General features: G+C 40.6%; 1 protein-coding gene across 2 annotated transcripts; it reads right to left on the bottom strand.

Moving 5' to 3' along the window:
* Nucleotides 1-209: 209 nt before the first annotated feature.
* On the bottom strand, nucleotides 210-20,091 carry nup153 (nucleoporin 153). 2 transcript variants are annotated; one of them, XM_005478517.4, is made up of 22 exons: nucleotides 19,934-20,091; nucleotides 14,799-15,021; nucleotides 14,436-14,711; nucleotides 13,451-13,590; nucleotides 12,505-12,633; nucleotides 10,725-10,841; nucleotides 10,520-10,567; nucleotides 10,293-10,346; nucleotides 9,180-9,317; nucleotides 9,014-9,066; nucleotides 8,636-8,768; nucleotides 8,364-8,525; nucleotides 8,086-8,184; nucleotides 7,919-8,003; nucleotides 7,013-7,114; nucleotides 6,278-6,925; nucleotides 5,874-6,053; nucleotides 4,786-5,733; nucleotides 3,947-4,378; nucleotides 3,630-3,848; nucleotides 3,356-3,542; nucleotides 210-1,888 (listed from the first exon to the last, which is right to left on the bottom strand). In XM_005478517.4, the coding sequence occupies exons 1-22, from the start codon at nucleotides 20,060-20,062 to the stop codon at nucleotides 1,801-1,803; spliced, it is 4,590 nt and encodes a 1,529-aa protein (XP_005478574.1). In that variant the 5' UTR covers nucleotides 20,063-20,091; the 3' UTR covers nucleotides 210-1,800. The 2 variants fall into 2 exon arrangements, with proteins under 2 accessions (XP_005478574.1, XP_005478575.1); XM_005478518.4 differs by having other exon boundaries at nucleotides 14,799-15,018; nucleotides 19,934-20,076.
* Between the last annotated feature and the right edge of the window lie 1,663 nt (nucleotides 20,092-21,754).

Raw genomic sequence — 21,754 nt, 5'->3', positions numbered from 1 at the left:
ACATATTTCAACATATTTCAGAACCAGTGAAGCTGAAGTGCAGCTTTATTACTTTTATCCCATGTAGGTGTCGCTAATATAATGTCCCAAGAGTCTAAGTGATGTTTCTCAGTATTCGCCGTTAACAGTGGGTGTGTGGTTAATGTAGCTAATGCGTGAAGCAAAATGCAGTTTTTAAATGATGTAAAATAATGGGACAAAAGCAGAGATGCATTATTTTTCTAATTTTATTGATGGTAATTACCCATGGTTTAAATTTTATCACTCATCCAGTAATAATCATGGCTTTAAAATTAAACTGACTTCCTCATCATCCAAAGTCACCCTTGTCCATTTAAACACGCAATAGAAAAATATATACTTAATACTTTGTACAATACTGGTTTTGGTCCAAACAAAAGTGGATCAGAAAAGCCAATATACCTTTAGTCACCAAAGGCTCTCCAATTTGCATTTAAGCTCCTTTTAAATGGATTCGGGCAACTTTGAATATAGGAACTGACATAATAAATTCTAAAGACAAAAATGCTGAATGCGGAGTTTGTAACACAAAAAATTCAACTTCACAGATTAAAAAAAAAATATCACTATTTACAGGTTTTTATAATAATATTCAAAGGCCAATTAAGAGAGAGAGTGAGAGAGAGAGAGAGAGAGGGAGAGAAAGAAGGTGGGAGAGGCAGAGAGAGATAAAGGGAGAGTAAAAGGAAATCAGGAGGGAGGGAGGGAACCAGAGAGAGACAAGGGGCCACAAGAAGCAGAGTTGAGGAGCAAACCAGAGAGAAATTAAACATGTAACAAGAGTTTCGAAATTACGCATTTACAAAGTCCTAAAGGAGGTGAACGAGGGCGTAAGCCTCCTGCCTGGTCCATCCTCCGCAGTGCATGGATGCGTTTTCCCCTCTCCCACACCCCGCCCCTCCTTCCGTCCTCCCCTGGTTTTTGTTTTAAACATTCATTTGCTTGTTCACCTGTGGCAGTGCTAGCTAGCAACCCAGGTGAAAAAAAAAGAATTAAACAAAACTCTGTCGTTCAGCTGTCATACACACACCGCCACACAACCTCATCATGTACAAAGAAACCAAACACACCTCAAGTCTGTACATAAGAGGAGGGGAGAAAACAAGCACTCTGCATTCGTCACAAAGATTAAACGGTCATCCCTGTACATACAGCACGCTGCGCCGACGCCACAGATGCATCTCCACCGGCACCCTGCCGCCTGTGACGGAGCAGCAGTTTGCAGGATTACCGCTGGAGATTGGCCGCACAGCTCTCACTACCTCTCTGCATATCACAGCTCATAACCTGATCACCCATACTAATTAATAAGTCTACACTCTGCAGTTTTTGTCTTTGTAATTTTATTACAAAAAGTCATGCCTAAAGTCTAGCAGACATCTGCCCGTGTTGAAAATATAGATATGACGGTCTTGCTTGTCTTTTATTTTAATATCGAGTGTGGGGGATGTTTGCTTGATTGTTGTTCTCTAAGTCAGCGTCATTGTTCAGTCAACAGTTCTTGTGTAAGTGTCAAATCCTGTGGGGTGGTCTCACACATTAAAAGCTCCCATCTGCATGTGAAAACCTGTGAATAATCAGCTGAGCCCAAACCCGACATAAACCTCGCCCACCCAACCAACCCCGAGCACAGAATGATGCGCCCAGTCTCTGCCCTTTAACGAATGGTAGCAATTTCAGTGTTTGTCCAGTTGAGACCTTGCAGAACTTTATTCAGGCTTCAGTGGGGATTCAGTCGAGTCATAGTAAAGTCTGAGTTCTTGTCAAGACCGTGACTCTCTACTTTCTGCGCCGCACCGCCGTCTTGATCTTGCGCCCTGCGATTGCTGGCTGTCCACCTGAAGCAGCAGTGAATGATTTTGTAGACCTGTGGGAACAGACAAGTCCCGTTAGAGCATCACCACATGCATACACACATACACAAAATCATAAATATTTTGTGGCTGAATCTACTGAACTGCACTGCAGACACCTGATTTCTGAATACATATTATACACTGCTCCCCTGGGGGGGCACTTAAAAAAAAACATTTAAGCAAATATTCTGACTGCCAGTGCTACCTCTCAGTCTGCTAGCAGAATTCATACCTATGGTATGAATTTCAAAATACTGTTTCACCTTGTCCTCAGGTGCTCTCATTCACAAGATAAGTCGAGGTCATTGATGGTCTTACTCTTCCAAGATGTTTTAACGATGTACCTATGGTATCAATTTAAAGGCCCTACGCCGCCTCGTTCTCAAATGATAGCAAATGACAGCTGCAACTAGTGACAGCATCTCACATACATCGATGGTGGTATCTTTTTTCTATGATCTTTATTATTATTTATATACACTTATAGATAACAGCACAAATACCACTCTTTAAATATTTAATTTCCATTTAGGGCATGCTAACTTGGATTAAAGGTGTTTTGATGTGCATACACTGGGAAAACTTTACATGTTAGCTGTAATAATAGTAATAATAATGATAATAATAATACATTTTATTTAAAAATAGCGCCTTTCAGAGCACCCAAGGACACTGTACAACAAATACACAATATACTAGGGCTGCTCGATATAACGATATATATCGGATGACGATATAAAAATGTCTATCGTTTCATTTTACGCTATCGTTTGTTTCGTGGTGTCGCAAAATAAACTGTTTACAGCAATATTTTTTTCATCGTTTTGATGGTCACTGTAGTGGCTATATTAATTTCTTAAAGTTCTCTCTTTCTCTTATATTTAATATAACCACACTACGGACGGACAAGCGCTTGTTTTTATGCGTTGTCGTTAGCAACAACAACGGTAACAGCATCGCGTGTCCGCTTGTTTATTTTCCCACATAAACCTTTCACAATAAAGCTCAAGATCCTGTTGAGACTTTTCAAAATAAACTGAATCACGTGAAAGATGCAGAGTATTTACGGATGAGAAGCAAAAAAGCTGTCAGGTGCTAAAAAATAAACCTTAGACTCAAACGTTAGAACAGGCTTTTCCCCGCAGCACGCTGTGTAATAAATACTCACAAAGAAAACGGCGGCCGTTACAACCTATGTCTAAAAATGTATAGTTTCATGCATCAGTTAAAACACTCGACTCCAGGTACGCGACGCCCAGCTGGAAACACTTCACGCAAGTCGAGCTGCCCGACATTCACAGAATTTACAGAAAATGTTACATTTTTGTGATTTATATCGTTATCGGACGATAGATGTCTTAATATCGGGATATGAGATTTTGGTCATATCGCACAGCCCTACCTACAATATACACAATAAGAGTAACAGATAAAAGTTAAAATGATGCAGAGGTTTAGACTGAGAAAAAGCAACATACCCAATATTGAAAGTCGGAGTTTGCCCAAAGTTGAATCCACCTCCAGGTGCACCTGATTGGGGAGCGACAGAGGGGTTGGCAGGGGGAGCAGGGGAGGCTGAGGATCCTGCTCCGAAAGTAAACACACCTGAGGTGTTGTTGGTTGTGGCTCCAAATGCACCGGTTCCTCCAAACTGAAAGCCTCCACCTGGTTTAAAAAAAAAAAAGTGTTACATTTTAATGTCACAACTAAAATCATGACTATTAAAGGCTCGAAAGGCAGCCAGCCACTCACCTGGTGCGGGATTAGCACCTTGCCCAAATACAGGGGTGGAGTTACTCTGCTGTCCAAAGGCCGGGGGAGGATTGGGTTTGGCCCCAAAAGCTGGGGTCTGGGAAGGTGTGGCTGGGAAAGGAGATCCGAAAGATGATCCAAATGAAGGAGTTTGGTTGTTCCCGAACCCAGCAGAGGGAGCCGAGGTGAAGACAAATGGGGTTGGACCTGCAGATGGAGCTGTGATTGAAAAAGAATAGAAAACATAAATACATATGTCAATCATAAACAAATTGATCACTTATAATACCCGATGTAGATACTTCATAGTTACAGACCTGATGAGGAGGCAGCAGAGGGCGCTGCTGCACCAAAATTGAAGGTGGGAGCAGCAGCGGCAGCAGGAGCAGGAGCAGGAGCAGCAGCAGCATTGGTTGGAGCACCGAAGATGAAAGGCTGAGCTGGAGCAGGAGCAGGAGTGGAGTTGAGAGGAGCAGCTGATGGGGCAGGCGGCTGGCTGTCCTGACTCTGGCCAAAGATGAAGTTTTTAGCTGGAGGAGCGTCACTGGAGGCCGCAGCAGGCTGACCAAACATGAAAGTGTTTGGAGCTGCAGAGGGAGCTGGGGCCGGTGTGGAGGTGCTGCTGCCACTGGCAGCACCAAACAGACTGGGAGTTGGGGTGGAGGACGATGAAGTGGTGGAGTTGGTGGCGTTGGTTGGTTTACTTGCCAGGAAAGAAAAGGCTGGTTTTGGAGCAGCAGAAGCAGGTTCTGTGCAGGACGAGATCATGACAGAGATCAATAAAACAGCAGAAAACAGCAATTAAACCCACAGTATCGTAGTAAGTCACCAACACACACGTCATAGCAATGAAAGACAAACAGATGTTTCCAGGTTATCACACATCCTGAGGTCTTAGTAATACAATGAGGGAGTAGAATGTTTTTTAAGCGCAGAAGCAACAGACCTACATAATCACTGGGTGAAAACGTGGATATTTTGGCATCTTCTTGTAAGAAAAAGATTACAATTTTATAAAATAATACAATAATATAAAATGAAGATACTGAATCCCAGAATTGCTTAAGCATTTTTTAATGATAGTAAAAGAAACTGCATGAATGGTCTAGAAACCACAATCTACCCAAAGTGCTGTAAGTGACAGAAATTTAAGTACCTGCAGCACTTTTTCCAAAAGCGAAGGTAGGCTTTGGGGCTTCTGAAGATGATGTTTCATTCTTGTCTGCTGACTTTCCAAAAGTGAAAGCAGGTGGAGGTTGCTCTGTTGGAGCATTGGGCTTGCTGAAGGAAAAGCCACCAGTAAAGGCCTGTGTAGAATCTGCATCCTTACTTGCAGCAGCAAAGAGGAAGGTAGACGGAGCAGAGGAGGTAGCCGCTTCCTTCTTTTCCTCTGGCTTACCAAAGGTAAATGTAGGAGCAGCGGGCTCTTTAGCCGCCTGTGAGGACCCAAAAGTAGGGACTACTTGTGGTGCACTGGTGGCCAAACTCGGCTCCCCCAATCTCCCAAATACAGACCTGGCTGTGCCGCATGAGATGCTGACTGAGCCGCTGTCTGTGTCACTTGAAGATGCTTTACTGTTACTATTTTCTTGAGAGGAGGGAGGCGTGAAAGTAATAGAGGATGAGGAGGTTGTCGAGGTGACTGATGTTTTCTCTTCAGGTTTTGAAAGTCCAATTGTGAAGCCTCCCTTAGAAGAGTTGCTTTCTGTGCTAGAAGATCCAGTTCCAAACACTATCCCACTGCTAGCTCCAAACTTAAACCCAGAACCTGCAGCAGGCTGGTCTGACTTTTTATCATCACTAGAGGCAGCCCCAAATTTAAAGCTCTCAGACGAGCCGCCAAATTTGAACCCTGATGCAGCAGTAGTGTCTTTAGAAGTGGTTTCTGATGAGGAGCTTCCAAACGGCACTCCAAATTTGAATCCACCGGATGAAGAAGAAGAGGTCGACTCAGTGAGCGAGCCTCCAAATTTGAAACCTCCTGCTCCAGACGCTGAAGTACTGTCTGATGTGCCAAACTTAAAACCTCCAGTACTAGAGGCAGAAGATCCTGAGGTTCCACTGGCTGAGGAACCAAAAGTAGAACCAAAAGTAGAACCAAAGGCTGAAACGAGAGGACACAATTAAAGAGGGTAAAGTGATGTAATGAAATAACAACACAAGAGAAAACCTTTTAGCACCCCACACACTTAAATAGTATTTACATGCTACTGAAAAATACTGCAAGTAGAGTGCATTTGTTACCCTTGGGTTCCACTTTAGCTCCAGGTTTGGCTGCCTGACAGGCGACACACTGCACATCAGATGCTTTATTCTGCACAAGACAGACATCACATTCCCAGGCTCCCTCCGGCTTCTTGAACTTTTCTGCCAATCCCAACACAGGGGCACTGCTGCTTGATGAAGAGGGTCCTGCTGATGCTCCTGCACAGTCAATGATGAGATCATGAGAAGAAAAATAATAAAAATAATAATAATAATACTAATAATTGTGTGTGTGTGTATATATATATATATATATATATATATATATATGACTTTAGTCACTGATGCAGCTTATGAAATTACAGAGAAGAACTGCAAAGGACAGCTGGTGCAACCTAAAGCCAAGATTCAGCAACAGAAAAGCAACATTTTTAATTAATTACCTGGTTTAGCACTCGTGCAGGCCACACATTTGGTGTCCTCTGCTTTGTTCTGCACCATACAGGTATCACATTCCCATGCACCCTCAGGTTTTTTAAATTTGTCTCCAAACCCGGTGAACTCTGTAGAAACTGCGGCTGTGGGAGTAGGTACAGTCTTAACCGGCGAGAAGGCCGAAGAAAGAGTCAGTGAGGGTTTGAGTCCCGTTCCGGGTTTGGCCGTTTCGCAGGCCACGCACTTTACTGCATCAGGTTTGTTTATAACAAGACAGGTATCACAGTCCCAGGTGCCGGCAGGTTTGGAAAACATTGTGCCAAAACCTGTTGTGGTTGTAGTGGTAGAGGTGGTGTTAGTGCTGCTGCTGCTCTCCAGCCCAACAGAGGTGGAGGGTGACTGTTTACTGTCCATGGATTTGGATGAAGACTTGGGCTGTGGGGCTGCGCAGCAAACACACTTTGTGTCTGACTGCTTGTTCGGAACCAAGCAGACATCACAGGTCCAGTCTGCTGAGGCTTTGAACAAACCACCAAACCCCGTTGAAGAAGTGGAGGAGGTTGCAGAAGTGGAGGAGGGGGCAGTGGATTGTGTGGACGACTGCTGAGGAGTAGCATCGCGAGCTGGGGATATCTGAGCGACTGGAGAGGCAAAACCTGAAGAAACCAGAACATTAATTAAAGCTATGAACTTCAAACTCAACCATCTGAAAATTTTTCATAACGCAAAATACAAAGACTAACCAGGGGCTTTGAGAAGATCGAGGACGCTGCCCTGCTTCAAGGTCTTGGCTGGTTTGAAAGGTCCTTCAAAGTCTTCTGTGCTTTTTTTTACAGCTGCTTTTACTGTAAACATGAAACATGAGACCAAAAACTCATTTCAAGGTTTCTCAGGTGATACAAACTAACAGGAAGCCAGAATTCATGATTTAGGCTTCAAAGAGCTCACTCCACAATTACTTCTAACAGGGTGACGTCATGTGCTGAACAGTGTCCCTTAGCGCTCCTCTGCCAATAAACGTCAGACACCAGCATGTCAATGTTAGAAAAATGTTTAGGCATAGAGGAAAAACACTGAATTGGACTCGTACTTTCTTTCTACTCACATTGAGTATGCAAAACACTTCATACTACAAGTCCATTTATCATAAATCATTTCAGTAGAGGGAACCGCGCAAAATGGGTGCTTCACTCTTACTGTACTGTGTCTTCTTTGTGGCTGCTCACCGTCTTTAATAACTGTCGTGCAGACATACATCACACTGCAGTCAAATTTCAGTACAACACACATTAGCAAGTGCTCACCAGCCGACACACTTGCACTGTGCTGTCTTTTGCTCAATACAGCAGGGAACTGCTGGTGGTTTTAAATTAGTGCTGTCAGTGTTAATCCCGCTAAATGACGTTGACGCAATAACTGCATTAACGTGGCAAATCTCCGTTAATAAGCTAACCGCGCTAACGCGTTGACGTCGTGCAGCCCCACGCATGGGCCGATCGCGGTAACTCGTTAACAGAGATTTGCCGCGTTAATGCAGTTATGGCGTCAACGTCATTTTAACGAGATTAATGCTGACAGCACTATTTTAAATATGTTGTCACATTGTATGTGAAAGGGCCTCTGGCATTTTTGTGACACAAAACACTTACCTGCTGCTGCTATGGGCGTGGTCAACTTTCCATTCACCATAGAAGGACCCAGCTTCGCTACAGGTGCACTAAAAGTAAATCCAGCCTACAGAGAAACAAACAATTATCAATTTAACCTTCTAAAGCAAGGTTGTGTAATTATTAAAAAAGTAGAAAAAAATACTTACAGAGGGGGAAAAGGAAGGTGGGCTAGCAGCAGTAGTTTTGACAATAGGGGAGGAAAATGTGAAAAGTACACAAGGTGGCGTTGAGGCTCTTGGTGGATCCTGTAAAAAGTGAAAAGAAAAAAAAAAACCCTAATTGGTGCTGACTTAAAAGCATTATTTCAGTCACCTACTCACCAGTAAAGTCAAGTTGAACTAGCTCAAAGTTTGTTTTGATGTCAATTAACGATTGAGACTCGCAGTTTCATGACAGAAAAACGCTCGGATGCTTTAAGACGTACCTTATCTGTGACTGTTTCCTTAACAGGAGTAACAGCTGAGATCTTGGGAGAGGAGCTAGTGGAAGTGTTGAGCGGCGGTAAAGGAGAAGAGAAGCTGAAGGTGGGCAATGCAGATGTGCTGATGGGAAGTAAAATGGCCGGGAGCTCTGGCACCTCCGCAACCTGCAGTCAGAAAACAAGCAGAAGCAACACGTTATACCTTTGTTTCTCTTACTGGATGAAGACTGTGATAACTTACAAAAAGATCACGATTAGATAGATCAAGATCTCACCTCATCTTCCAGACGTTTGGAGGAGGGCCGAGCAGTGGTCTTCTCTCTCTTCATCTTTCCTCCTCCAGAGCTCACACTGCTGACTGCAGGTGTGCTGGACAGAGGATAAACTGGGCCACTAGAACTCTTTGTGCTAAAAAAAACAAAACAAATACAGGTATAAACAACCATTTGTCAGTTAACTTGTCGTGCTTTCTTACTTTGAATAAATTGACTATAATAAATTAATTTGTGAGATAAATTCTCAACAAGATTTTTAAGCAGGACATAAATCTGAAAATGTAAGAATATGAGGAAACTGTCACCTCAGTTTCTCAGAGACAGGAACATCGTTCTTAAGTTAGACTTGAACCTGATTAATCAGAGTCACTGTTTTACCTTTGAGATGGACCTGGGGTCGCTTCGGGAAGCTGTGGTGATTGTCTTGTGTGCTATGGGAATAATGCAAAAACAAAGGGATTACAAACAGGTTTTATATCTGATATATTCGGACTGGCTGCAAATACAGGAAAATCATGACGGGAGGCAACACTGTGCAACTAACCGTCTCTCTTGCAGTCCTGTCTACAGCTCGAGTCACTCCTCCGGGGGTTAAAGTAGGCCTGAAGGACACAGAGCGGTTTCCTGATACAGAAGCAGCAGGAACCACAAGTTTTTGCACCGGTGGAAGGTTAGAGTCCATCTGGATTTAGGAGAAAAAATTAATAAAAATAGAGTTAACTGAGAGGGCAGTGTTTGATTCTTGTTCTTTTCTGTGTCCATATTCAGAAACAGTTAATTCCTTTCTACTCAAAAATGAAACCGATTTGAAATGTGAACATCAACTTCTCTAAACATACATAAAATTTTACTTCAAAGATAACTTTATAGCAATCCTTCAGATGCTGTCATAAAGAAATTGCTATGTGGACCTACAGAGGACAGTCAAGATTATATTTTAATTAAAAAATATGGGGTTCGTATCAGGTCTGCTTATGTAAAACTAAAAGAAAAACAAAAATAAAACACCACTGCCTCAAGAGGCATAACCAAGAAAATTCTAGTAACTGCTTGGTTATATTTTGAACCATGCCGAGGTAAAACAGAAATTACACATGAAAGCCCTGGTTTGGGTAAGCAGGGTTTCTTGTTCAGACCTGTAAGACTGAATACACCATTGTTCTGCACTGCAGCTGTCACAGCTGGCAACGCCTGACAGTTATTACTGAGGACAAGTTCATTCCAGAGCTGGCACAATTTAACAATGGACAGCACTTAATACAGCGCACATTAGCACGATTTCATGAGCCAACTACATAGTAGCCTGCCAGAGTTTTGCTCACAGGTGTGTGTAGACACATAAGAGACACACACAGAGTGAGGAACAGCTGAGGAGACTCCCGTTAATAAGCGTAAAGGAGACCAAACCGGTAGGGGACAGAAATGACATGAAGACAAATTGCAACAAGTGCTGCTGCACTTGTACAATGATCTCCTGTTTGTATCACTAAGCACACTGCAGAGGACACTTGAGAAATTTAGATGTTGATCTGCAACCACAAGCTTTCACCCACATTCAACACCGTTATTAACAAACCAGAGGAACGAGGCTAAAATTGGACAGCTATGAGCTAACTAAAATTTTGATGGCCACATATATTCTGAAACTGGTACTTACCCGTTTCTTTTTAGACGGGAGATGTAACGCATCTGGATTTACACCATCCACTGGCTGCAAGACAGAACTCAAGTGAGAACTTTTTGGGCTGGATGTGGTGTCAGTATAACAAAATAATATAAACCAGCTTTTCTCAATGTCTGGGGTGTTTATCTTCACATGATGTGCTGCAATGTACAAAGTGTCACAGAAAACTGATGCTTATGCTGAATATTAAAAGCTCTTACTGGTGACAGTAAGGGGGATGAGGCTGCTGCAGGGATTCGCTTGGCATCCTGTAAATGAAGACAAATAAATGTCCATCAGGTTTAAAGATTTTAAGCAGGAACACCTGCCAGAACATTTTGACAATGTTTATATTTGCATATTCACTTCTATGTGGGACACCGAACTGAGATGAAGTATAATTTCATCTTGCATGTGTGTACTCACAGCTAGTGGGCTCGACATGCGCTCCAAAGACTGCAGGATGCGTCTGGCTGTGGCGCTGGTCACCCCGCAGGGCTGAGCACCAGCAGGCTTGGCCTTGATCTGTCTCCTCACCGGGGCCTGCATATCAGATAAACTACTTCAGTCTACAGTTTAATCAATAATATTCAAACTATAATGTCAGTATCACAAACAAACAACTTACCTCCAAAATCTTAAACATGTTCTGTGCAACATTTATTGTTTATTAAACATAATTATGGCCAATATGTGAGCATATTAGACCTTTAACCTCTCTAGTAGGTTACAGCCAACAGCGTGTGGGCTGGTGTCTGTGTGCAGGACAAAAATTGAATGCTGTGCCTCCTTTTCATTCCCATCGCCAACAGTAAGCAACAGCAGCTTTGAAATGGATTCCAGTAACCACTTATATATTTCCTTGTGTTGCCAAATACAACGTTTACAGCAATATTTTCATCATCATTTGTATTATGGTGGGCAATCTTACATGGCAACACATGGATGCAAACAGAAACATGAATACCAGAATGATGAGTGGAGGTGAGACAGAACACACATTGTAGCTGGGAAAGAGAGAACGGCGAGTCGAGACAAATGGAGGATCTTACTGCTAACCCAGGAGCTACCTCTGTATCAAGAACTTTGTTTAGTTACATAAAGTCTGACAAAAACCAAACTGTACTTTGCATATTATGCTGCACACTGGTCCCCAAAATAGGCCACCACAAACCTATTCGACCACCTATGAAAGAACCATATGAACGAATATGGAGCAAGTTTACAAATGGGAAACAAAAGAACCACCACATGGTCAAAATAAATGCTAGAGTGAACCTTTAAGGTACAATGTTTATATTTGATGTTTTGTATAATAATATTTTATGCTTGGTCTTTAATCATTTAGTTTTAAAAAGTATTTTAGATTTTATACAGTCGCATTTTTACATTCTTAAACAGTTTCTCATTAGTTTTAAATAAAAGAGACAAATAATCGTATATGAATGAGTACTGTTCAGTCCTGAGTACAAAATTTATCATGTAAAACAGAAACATATCAGGATATGAGATTTTAATCATACCACACAGTCCTAATAGCTTCCACCAAACAGACTCCAACACAAACTCAACAAACACAAAACTGTTGTGGTTTTGAGTAGCATTTTGCCAAAGGCAACATTAGCAAACAATCAAGCCAAGGTTGGCTAGCTACGTGCTACATCTGGTACCAATCACTGTGGTCACAAAAGCAGATAATCCTAACATCAGCCAGACAAAAAAGAAGAAGAAGAAGAAAAAGAAGACAGTTTTATCTAATAAAAACCACCTGGCTAAGTCGGACTACATTACACTACCAGAACAACAGTCTACATTAGCAGGGCATTCATGTGTTTTTCTGGATCAAACCTGACCCTCAGAAACTACTGCAAACTACTACAATGTTAGACAATGCTAATACTCCTGATATATATACTCAGATATACACACTTTTTATTACAAGATTAAAAATATACTTTAGTGCAACCCATGTTTTCACTGTTTTATTCAACACAAGCTACATTAAAAAATAAATGCAAGCACACCTGCAAATGTAACAGAATGAATGCATGAATATTACGTTTTACAAGGGTGTACAACCAAATAAAAAATAAATAAATAAATAAAATACAACGCATAAGACCTACTGCAATAGACTGCTATGCGGTGCCATGGTAACAATAAAAGCTTCTGTTTTAACACCATACATGACCATCATCTTGCTCACCTGATACGGTGTTCCAGGACGACTGCGCAAGCTCCTGACTGCAGCTGCACCACCATAGGTGGTCTTCCCGGGGTAGAAGGGTGAATCTCCAAGCTGGCTAGAGTTCAGCACCGTGCTGTTTAAAGTGGACTGGAACGGAGGAAGGTAAATATAATTCAGAGTCATTTTTTCATACATTCCTAAATTAGTTATTATCCTAATTTATGAGAGCCCCATTTGTTATGATTTACTTTACTTTAACTCATGAAATAAGAAAAACATTTCAAAATAAATCAAATGCAAAGTTAAACTACAAATATGTGTTATAGTGCCTTCAATATACAATGAAAGTCAAAGGTATACTATGACTTTTACTGGTCAAAGCATAGCTTTCACGTATTCTTAGAAGTTGATTTATTATAATCTCATGTGGTTTTACAGGGAATTACTAACTGTTACATTAGAGCTTCCTAAAACATGTCCGACAAGCTCAGACTTGTATTAGGCGTTACTCTTACTTTTTTGTTTACATATTCAACTGTTTTGTCTTGTTAAAATCAGAGCTGGACTGCACAGTAATGCTACTTGCTATGAATTGGTTGGCCTCAACTTCGGTGCCAGTGGCAATAAAAAGTAAATGTAAAGCAGCCTAACATTACTAAAGTAATCTTGTAAACAAGATATTGTCTCTTAGAGGGATAGTAACAGTGATTTTACATATTATCCAACAAAAATACCACTGTAAATTTATAATTTAGAGCTCGAAGCATCAACATTTGACTGCACTTCGAAGCAAAGATCAGCACATTTACATCAAGCTGCTGTGATAAGTAAGCTTCACCCAATCATGTGCTTCACTCATCTCATGGCACCCTGGTAAAACATGTATGAAACTCTTCTTTAAGAGCTTTTTACAAACATTACATGCTGAGAGATTCAGGATCTTGGTGGACAGACAAACACTCACATTGGAGGATGTTCCAAAGACAGACAGGTTGAAAGCAGGCTTTTTCAGACTGGACTGGGAAGGTTGAGGTCCAGAGTTTGTTCTGTCTGTCTCCGGGGACCAAAGCTGAGGAAGTGATGCCGTTTTAGAAGTGGGGACATCTGAAAAAGAAAGAGATACTGAAAATCTCTATAATTCAAGAGAACACTAGTGTGTTAATCTAGCTTCTAGCCGTGGCTCTATAGGGCTTTGAAAATCCGTCCAAAAAGTGTTGGATATAAAACATTTTTGTTTGTTTTTTTAATTACAGCACTTTGTTTTGGTTATGTGGCTGAGTTGTTTGTATATACTAGATCCCCTCTACCTGAACTGCCCATCCACATATGCAATACTTATTTGATTGCATTTTAATCTAAAAATGTATCCAAAAAGCAAAATCACCAGTTCTGCTTAGTCTGAGGCAAGAAAAACAATGTTTATAAGAAGATCATAAAAATCAACTCAAATTATAACTTTTACGTCAAATCTGTTCAGACTCCCTTTCTTCATCCTGTAATTACCTTACTAGCTGTGCTAAACGTGGTTTCATCCCACAAACAAACAGTATCCAAAGGGTAGAGTCCTGGAATAAAGAAATGCTATATGTATAGCTGTATATCAACTTTGCATATGCAAATGTATGCAAGTCCAACACATTGCGGTCAAGGCTATATATGGGGTTGTAGTTGTGTGTTTACACCTATACAACAGTAGGCAAATAGTCTGAACACAGACCGGTTTAACGGCACAACAGATCCAAAGAACTCAACACTGAGGCTCAATTCACTCATCAACTGAGAATTAAATTTCTTCTAACTGCTCCACTACCTCAACCCACTTTGGAGGATAAGCGAGTGTATCCAGAACGTTACAGATTTCATGTTTGTAGCTGCCACTTTTTAAATATTTACATTATGTCAGATTACATTACAAAACACTTAAACACACAAATCTGCCATCTATTTACCCTTGTCAGATGCACGGGAGGAGAATCCACTTGTGGTGGAGATGTTATCATCTTCATGCTGTGACAGGTTATCCTTAATCTCTTTTACCAAGGAGAAGCCAGTGGAAAAGGGTCCAGGGGCTGAGGAGGTGGAGGGCTGTGAGAAGAGGCTGCTAGAAGCCCCCAAAGTTGGGGAGGAGGCATCCAGTGGGGTGAAGTGGAGATGGGAGCGACTAAGAGGAGGTCGAGAGAGCACATATTCCTGAAAGTTCAGGGATGCTCTGCTTGTTGAGGGCTCTGTGTAAGAAGGACAAATATGACAGGTGAGCTCAGCAATACAAATAAAATATCACCACTAACCATATGATCTGAAAGACCCCTCACCTGTGTTACTAGTACTTGGCTCTGGGGAGTCACGTCCATCGAGGGGAGGTGGTCCCTCTTCGCTACCATTAGGAGGAGGCGGCGGCGGCTTGCAGTTTTGCTCTGTCCCATGTATATCCACTCCTCCTTCGGGAGCATCGCCATTCTTGAAATATTTCTGCAGCCAGGAAGGAACGATGCTCTTTACTGTGTCTGTCACTCGACTGATGAGGCCTGACTGCTGCTGATAAAACCAAGAGGAGGGGAGAGGAAAGAGTCAATAAGGGTGTAAAATAAATAATATTTACATTTAACAAAAAAAACCAAACCAAGTCAGTCTTTGCAGCTGCTTCATTTGAAAATTCCTTTGACAAATGGCACTGGACACTATTCAATGTACGTAAAATAAAATAAAATTCCCTGCTAAGAGTGTTGCTAGTTCAGTCTTGTGGATTTTTCACTTTTGACACCAAAACACAAAAAATCCCATGCTCGGTCAAAACACCTAATAAACTTGTGGTAAATCAACTCCACAAAACCGAGTCATAAAAACCTTGGACACTTCAGATTAGCAAACCACAGCTATCAACATTGGATTTTTTTATCTGAATCAAGTGCACTGCCCGTCATTTGCAATGAGACTATTCGTCTTCACTTGTGCAAAACAAAACAAACACAGAAATTGGGTCAGGCACTGTGCATGCTTCTGTGAAACACTGAGCAAGTGACGTTGTTCTGTACTGTACTCAGGTCAAACACTGGATGAATTCCCGGCGATGCAGAGGAGTCAAATCTCCTAAATACCATGCATAGAAAGTAAATGCATTTCAACACCCAGTTATACTGGGACACACATTTTAGCATTTGTAACTTTTTTAAACCATCTCTGAGAACAAAACAATCTACAATTAATTTAGTTCCCCTCATTCTTGTCTCCCTACTGGGTAGCTCATCAGTCTATGCAATTTAGCTCTGGGCTTTGTATTCCAACTTCCCCATCTTGGACTGCAGCTGACAACAGCAGTCCTTAATTTGTCCTGCAGAAGAACTGTGATTCACTTTAACTAGAAACTACAGCAACTAGAGAGCTTGGTCATGAACCTCTACACACAGTTCACTAAGGCTACAAAGGCAAAGCGAGCTCGACCGTTAGCAACTGCAGTCCACAATGATGAAACTCATCCACAGCAGGAGACACTCAGTGGAGAGCAGCTAATTAAGTGTTTAGTGATTTTTTCCGAAATAAAACGTTTGCACAGAATAAGCTTATAAATAGAAATGTGACACAGCACGCAAATTGTCAGCCAAAGATGCAGGCAGACAATCCCAGCTGTGCGCAAAAACAGCTAAGCAACAATGCAACAAGAACTACAGGACTTAAATTTTTTTCCACGGTTTCTTTAATGTCAATACCTCTCAAAACCATGTCCCAAAAATGTAGCTGTGAACCATTTCTGATGCATAAACTGCAAATAAACAACGCTCCAAGTCTTTGTACAGCACACCTTTTGGTTATAAGGGAAAACTCCCACTCATTGCAGCCACACGACTAAGGGTACAACCTGGTGAGCCAGTCAATGAAATCTGCGCCCTCGCTGATGCTAATGACTTTACTTCTTTAGTCTGTGATGATAATGCATGTGCATTATCGCAGCTTTTATCAGAAGTTTAATTATTTATGAACATACTACAGGTGACAATTTGTGTAATTATTAAACCACAATAAACATCGGTCATAATTTGACATCTTTGAGTTAAAAAGTTATAGAAAACAATTTAACACAGATAAATTAAACTTTTTTTGCATATCAATCTATAAGTTCTTAGATTTTTTTATTAAAAAAATTTGAACTTTATACAAGTTTTCACATGGCACATTACACATTAATAATTTACGCACATGTGCAACTGCTATTGCAGTGTGCATATACTCCCTGCCTCTGCCACAAAATACAACCTAAACACGAGGAACACTGTGCTCTTATTGATAGCACTCTTCTTGTTTTATTGTAAAGTAATGACATAACTGTAGTTCTGACTACCTTTGGCATACTGGCAAGCTACTCTTCATACTAAGAAGGTAAAAAGGGTGTTTTCACATATGGATTCGATCTTGGGAAATTTTTCTAGATATTACTCAATTCAAATGAAAAATATCCACCTAAAAGTTTGTGTGAGGTCAGACTGAGCTGATGTGAGGACAGTCCAGTGCACTATTGAGCGGTCTTGCCTGCGTCCTAACTCATTTATGCTCTGCTAGCTTCATCAGCTAAACCAAACAGAATATATCCAGCAGTGTTAATATGTCTGATATGAACTGTTTCATACTGACTGCAAAATGTGAGAAAAGGAAACTTCAGAAAGCATCCTGACCAGACACCAAATGTGAAAACAGTTCCAGAGAGAGGACTGACCAATCTCTCAGCCTGTAGCTAAGTTTAACAAGAACCTGCCAAAGTTGAAGCTATGTGGCAAACAGACTTTCAGCATACAGACCATTTTACTTTTGGTTTGTTCTTTAAAACAAAAACAAAAAAAAACTCAGCCTAGCAGCCTCATTTTCAGTGTGTAACCTGAAACAGCAGGTGAAAAGATTAGTGTTCTTCAGATTTAAGCTTTCTGAACAGGTGATGTGATAAGTGACTAAGTGGATTCTAAATTGGTGGTCTTTTGATGCAAGAAGACATTTATTGAAAATATTTATTTAATTTAAAGTCCAGTGTTATTGTTGTACTTGGGTGTCTTCATATTAAGACACCAATGCTGTTTGTGATAAGAGAAGTTAGAAAAGGAAGCTCTGAGGAAAAGCACCAGCTTGCAAGTGCATCTCTTGGAGACACCATATACCCCGCAGTGACTTTCAACACTTGATAAGCTATATATGCTCCTTCCTTCCTCCTTATCTATGCCACACACCTGTGGGGCACCCTGTACTTTACCCTGTGTGCAAATACACTAGTGTATTTACATGTGTATAAAATGTGAAAAATAAGTATAACCACCACCATAGTGTTGCTTTTAAAAAAAAAAAAAAAATCATAAAAGCTATCCATCAGAATTTCTACTGTAGACACAGTAGCATAGCTAAGACCCAAGAGTGTTGTATGAACTGCACATCAACCTTGAGAAGCTTTTGTGTTTATTTTTTAAGTGAATAATATCTAATTAAATTGGTGCTCTTATTTTTAAAAAAAGAAAAGTGAAGCCAGCCCGACTGTTTTGAAGAACTGCAATCCTAGAAGTGAATCAAGACAGAAACAGCACAAACACTGCATGTCTTACCAAGCTCCTTCTGCTTTCTCAACAAAGTGTTGTGTAAACAAAACTGATGATGAAAAATTAAACCTATCTTTTAAACTGTAAATAAGATTTGGGTAATTGTTGTTTGTGGGTGAGTGAGCCTTTACTTAAATGTGAAAGTTCAAACACTTCTGCATCATGTGCTATTGAATCTATGCACAATTTAAAAAGACTTAACCTTGACTCACATGTTACAGAGGTGAAAAACTATTCAACTTCTTTTTGTGTTTCATGCTACAGTTTCATGTACTTGTCTTCATTGTTACCATGAATGCCATTTCTATTTTAACACTATGTGCGAAGTCAAAAGGGTACATTGCCATGGGATCAATGCTGAATTATGCAAAATCTGGGTTGCTGATTATGTGATATATGCTGTTAAGAGCTGTAACATGACACTGGAACGACAACAGCAGAGCTTGGAAAATTACATGAGTCTTCTTTTTCTGTTGTCGGTTAACTGGTGCTTTTAGGTAGAAGTGTGAATGTTTTTCTGTGTATATGCATTAGTCCTGCAACAGTTTGGCGACCTGCCCAGGGAGTACCCTACCTGTCGTTCTATGAGAGTTGGGATGGGCTCCAGCTCTCTACCCTTGTGACCCTGAATTGGATTCTGGTCAGTTAGCAGCTTAATAAATCACTGCCACAACTTGTAAAGAGTCAAACATAGTCGTACGAATGCAATCAATTATAATGCTCGATAGAAACATGTTGATTATACTTGATTTGTGATATTACCTGATCCAGAGCATCAAACATGGGAGGAAAACAAAAACCATGAAACCCAGAAGAGTCGAATTAAAAAATGTGTAGTATTTTGTTTGTATAATCAATATATCTTGATGGCAAGCATAAATAATATCTATCCAAAATCCTGTCTTACTTGAAATTCATAAATGTGACAACATTTATGAATGCTGGTGCTGATGATTGTTTGTGCGACTACGACTATTAACGACGATCGTCAAGGAAAGTCGATTGTATATTTCTCAAAAGAAAAGAAAGAAAGATTTCCAGTTGATTTGCACTCCAGATAGAGAATACACTTGTAGTTCACTGGAGTTTTTTCTTTAACTGATAACAAAAAAAGTACACAAGATTTTCGACTATCAGGACAAGTCTTAGCCACCATTAAGATCACAGGTTGGTTTTAAAGCCAACAGTACCGCTGTCCAGGCGGCAAATATACCCACTAAGGTAACCATGTGGGTTTCCAAGCAGCCAATGCTCTCTGCGCAGTTCAGCTGGCTTTGATTTGGCTAACGGTGCCTAGCACTTAAAAGGTTTCCACCCAGCCCCCCAACACAACCTTAAAATGTAAAACAGTTATGTGTACCCCGAGACAGTTGTTACTTAGAACCAAACCATCTTGCCACGTCTACCTGCAACAGTATGACGCCTCAAAACTTAAGAACCGAGGACAACAATGCGCCGTTCGCCGATGCTAGCGTCCACTAGCACTAGCTCCATCGGCTAATGGCTAGAATCCTACTTCCTCGCTTTCCACGAACTTTGTTAACAGTTAAAAACTCACGACTTCAGCAAATGTTGGCCATCTCAACTTGTCGCATGTGAATGAGCACTTAATCAACACTCGTTACCTAATGTAAACGACACACCGTGTTGCGATTTGACTGTCAAGCCCGCCTGCTTTTGCTAACCTATGAGCTAGTTAGCTAGCCTTTAGCCGTTAGCATTTCCTGTGCATGCTAGCAGCGCGTGGAGGCCACGAGCGCTAACTGCAGGCCACAAAATGTCTCCAACTAAACAATAACAAGACCTCAAGAATACAAGCATTACAGTCACTGTACGGTCCTCGAAACGGGCTTTAAACTGAAATTGTTCATTCTGTTTACCTGTTTACTCTTGGCGTAAGGTTTAGAGGCAATATGATATCTCCTGCTTCTAATTTTCCCTCCACCCGTGGCCGCCATGGCTCTTTCGTCTGAGTGTCTTTCGGTGTTTCGGCGCCGGATAGCTGTCATCCAACACAGTGGCCACTCTCAAAGGAACTATGGGAAATGTAGTTGCATAACCTAACAAAGGAGGTAAACTCGACAGGTCAAGCGTACTGTATGGCATCATGAGGATAATTATTATTATAAAGGTAATAAGAGTAATTATAAGGACATTTGTACATTTACATTTACAAAAATCACAAGTATACGGTTAAATCTCAATAACATATATTTGTAAGGGGAAAAAATAATTTTTTTCCTTTTGTCTAGGCATTTTCAGTAGTTTTTATAAATGATGTGGCATGGGGGAGAGATATGGAAGCTTCTTTCTGCCACTGAAAAAAGAAAAATATTTTCTGTTGTCTGTAATTCCAAATATTGACTTAAGAATTCCAAATAATTTCAAGTTACATGTCTCTGAGATTTTGAGACATTTTGAGATAAGGGCTTTAGATTTTGACTCAGATCTGCCTGGCAAATGGTGGAAGTAAAATTTCATAGTAGCGGGGAGCTCACCTTATGAATGTTTGATCATAAATAAATACAGTAAACAAAGAGTTTAATTCAACACAAAGGTTTCAAGAATATTTTGGTTTGAAGAAGTGTTTAACAAAATGGAAATTATTATTTTTAGACCTTTTACTCAAATAAAAGTAATAATCCCAACTAAATAATAGTGCAAAATTGTAAAAATATAGGCTTATATGCATTAAAAGTAATAACTGTACTGTGGTCCTTTTCAGAATCACATACCAAGGTATGCAGGAATGTATCAACAACACATCTTCATTACATCCATGAATCTTCTCTGTGAGCTTCCTCTTTTCCTGCTTCCTGGCAGCTCCATATTCACCATCCTTGGTATCCAGTATCCCTCCTCTACATGCCCAAACCATCTCAGCCTTGCCTCTCCCTGTGGTTTTATTTGGCAAATATTTTATGACAGACACCCTTCCTGATGAAACATCAACAGTTAACTTAAGTAATAAAAAAAATACATTAAAGAACAATTCAATAGTAATTCAGATAAATGGTAGCTGCTACATCACCATATTTCATCTCACAAACAATTTGACCCATTTTGATTCTTCATAACAACGATATGTTGGATTTCACTGTGGTAGCTGGCAGAACTAAATGAAAAGGTGACTTGAAAGGTGAACTAAGCATTCCTGTGTAACTTGTATAATGTGGTGTATAAATTATACCTTTCTACACATTAAGAGCAAATCAGATATACAACCAATCCTTTGCTTTTTACACTCATTGACAGTTATATTAGGTACACCTGTTCAGCTGCTTCAAATATTTAATCAGCCAAACACATGGCAGAAACTCAGTACCCTGAGGCATGTAAATATGAAGACAATGTCAAGAAAAAATGGGCATCAGAGAAGAAAGGTGATCTAAGTGACCTTGAACATGACATGGTTATTGATGCCAAAAAAGTATGAATATTTCAGAAGCCGCTGATCTACTGGGAGATTTTCTTCTAAGTGGCCGTTCTCTGGTTCATGATGTCAGAGGTCAGAGGATAATGCCAAGAGTTCAATGAGTCACTTAAAAGGCAACATGCATGTAGAAGAACATCTCTGAATGCAACACACCAAGTTTTAAAGCAGAAAAGCACACCAGGTGCTGCTCATGTCAGCTTAGAGCAGGAAGAATCTATGCAACAAAAGGTTAAAGCAGCTCTGAAGGCAACCCGATACTAGAAAC

Source organism: Oreochromis niloticus, linkage group LG22 (assembly GCF_001858045.2).
Source record: "Oreochromis niloticus isolate F11D_XX linkage group LG22, O_niloticus_UMD_NMBU, whole genome shotgun sequence".
Lineage (NCBI taxonomy): Eukaryota > Metazoa > Chordata > Actinopteri > Cichliformes > Cichlidae > Oreochromis > Oreochromis niloticus.
The sequence above is the reverse complement of the archived record's forward strand: the minus strand, read 5'-3'. Positions and strand labels throughout refer to the sequence as shown.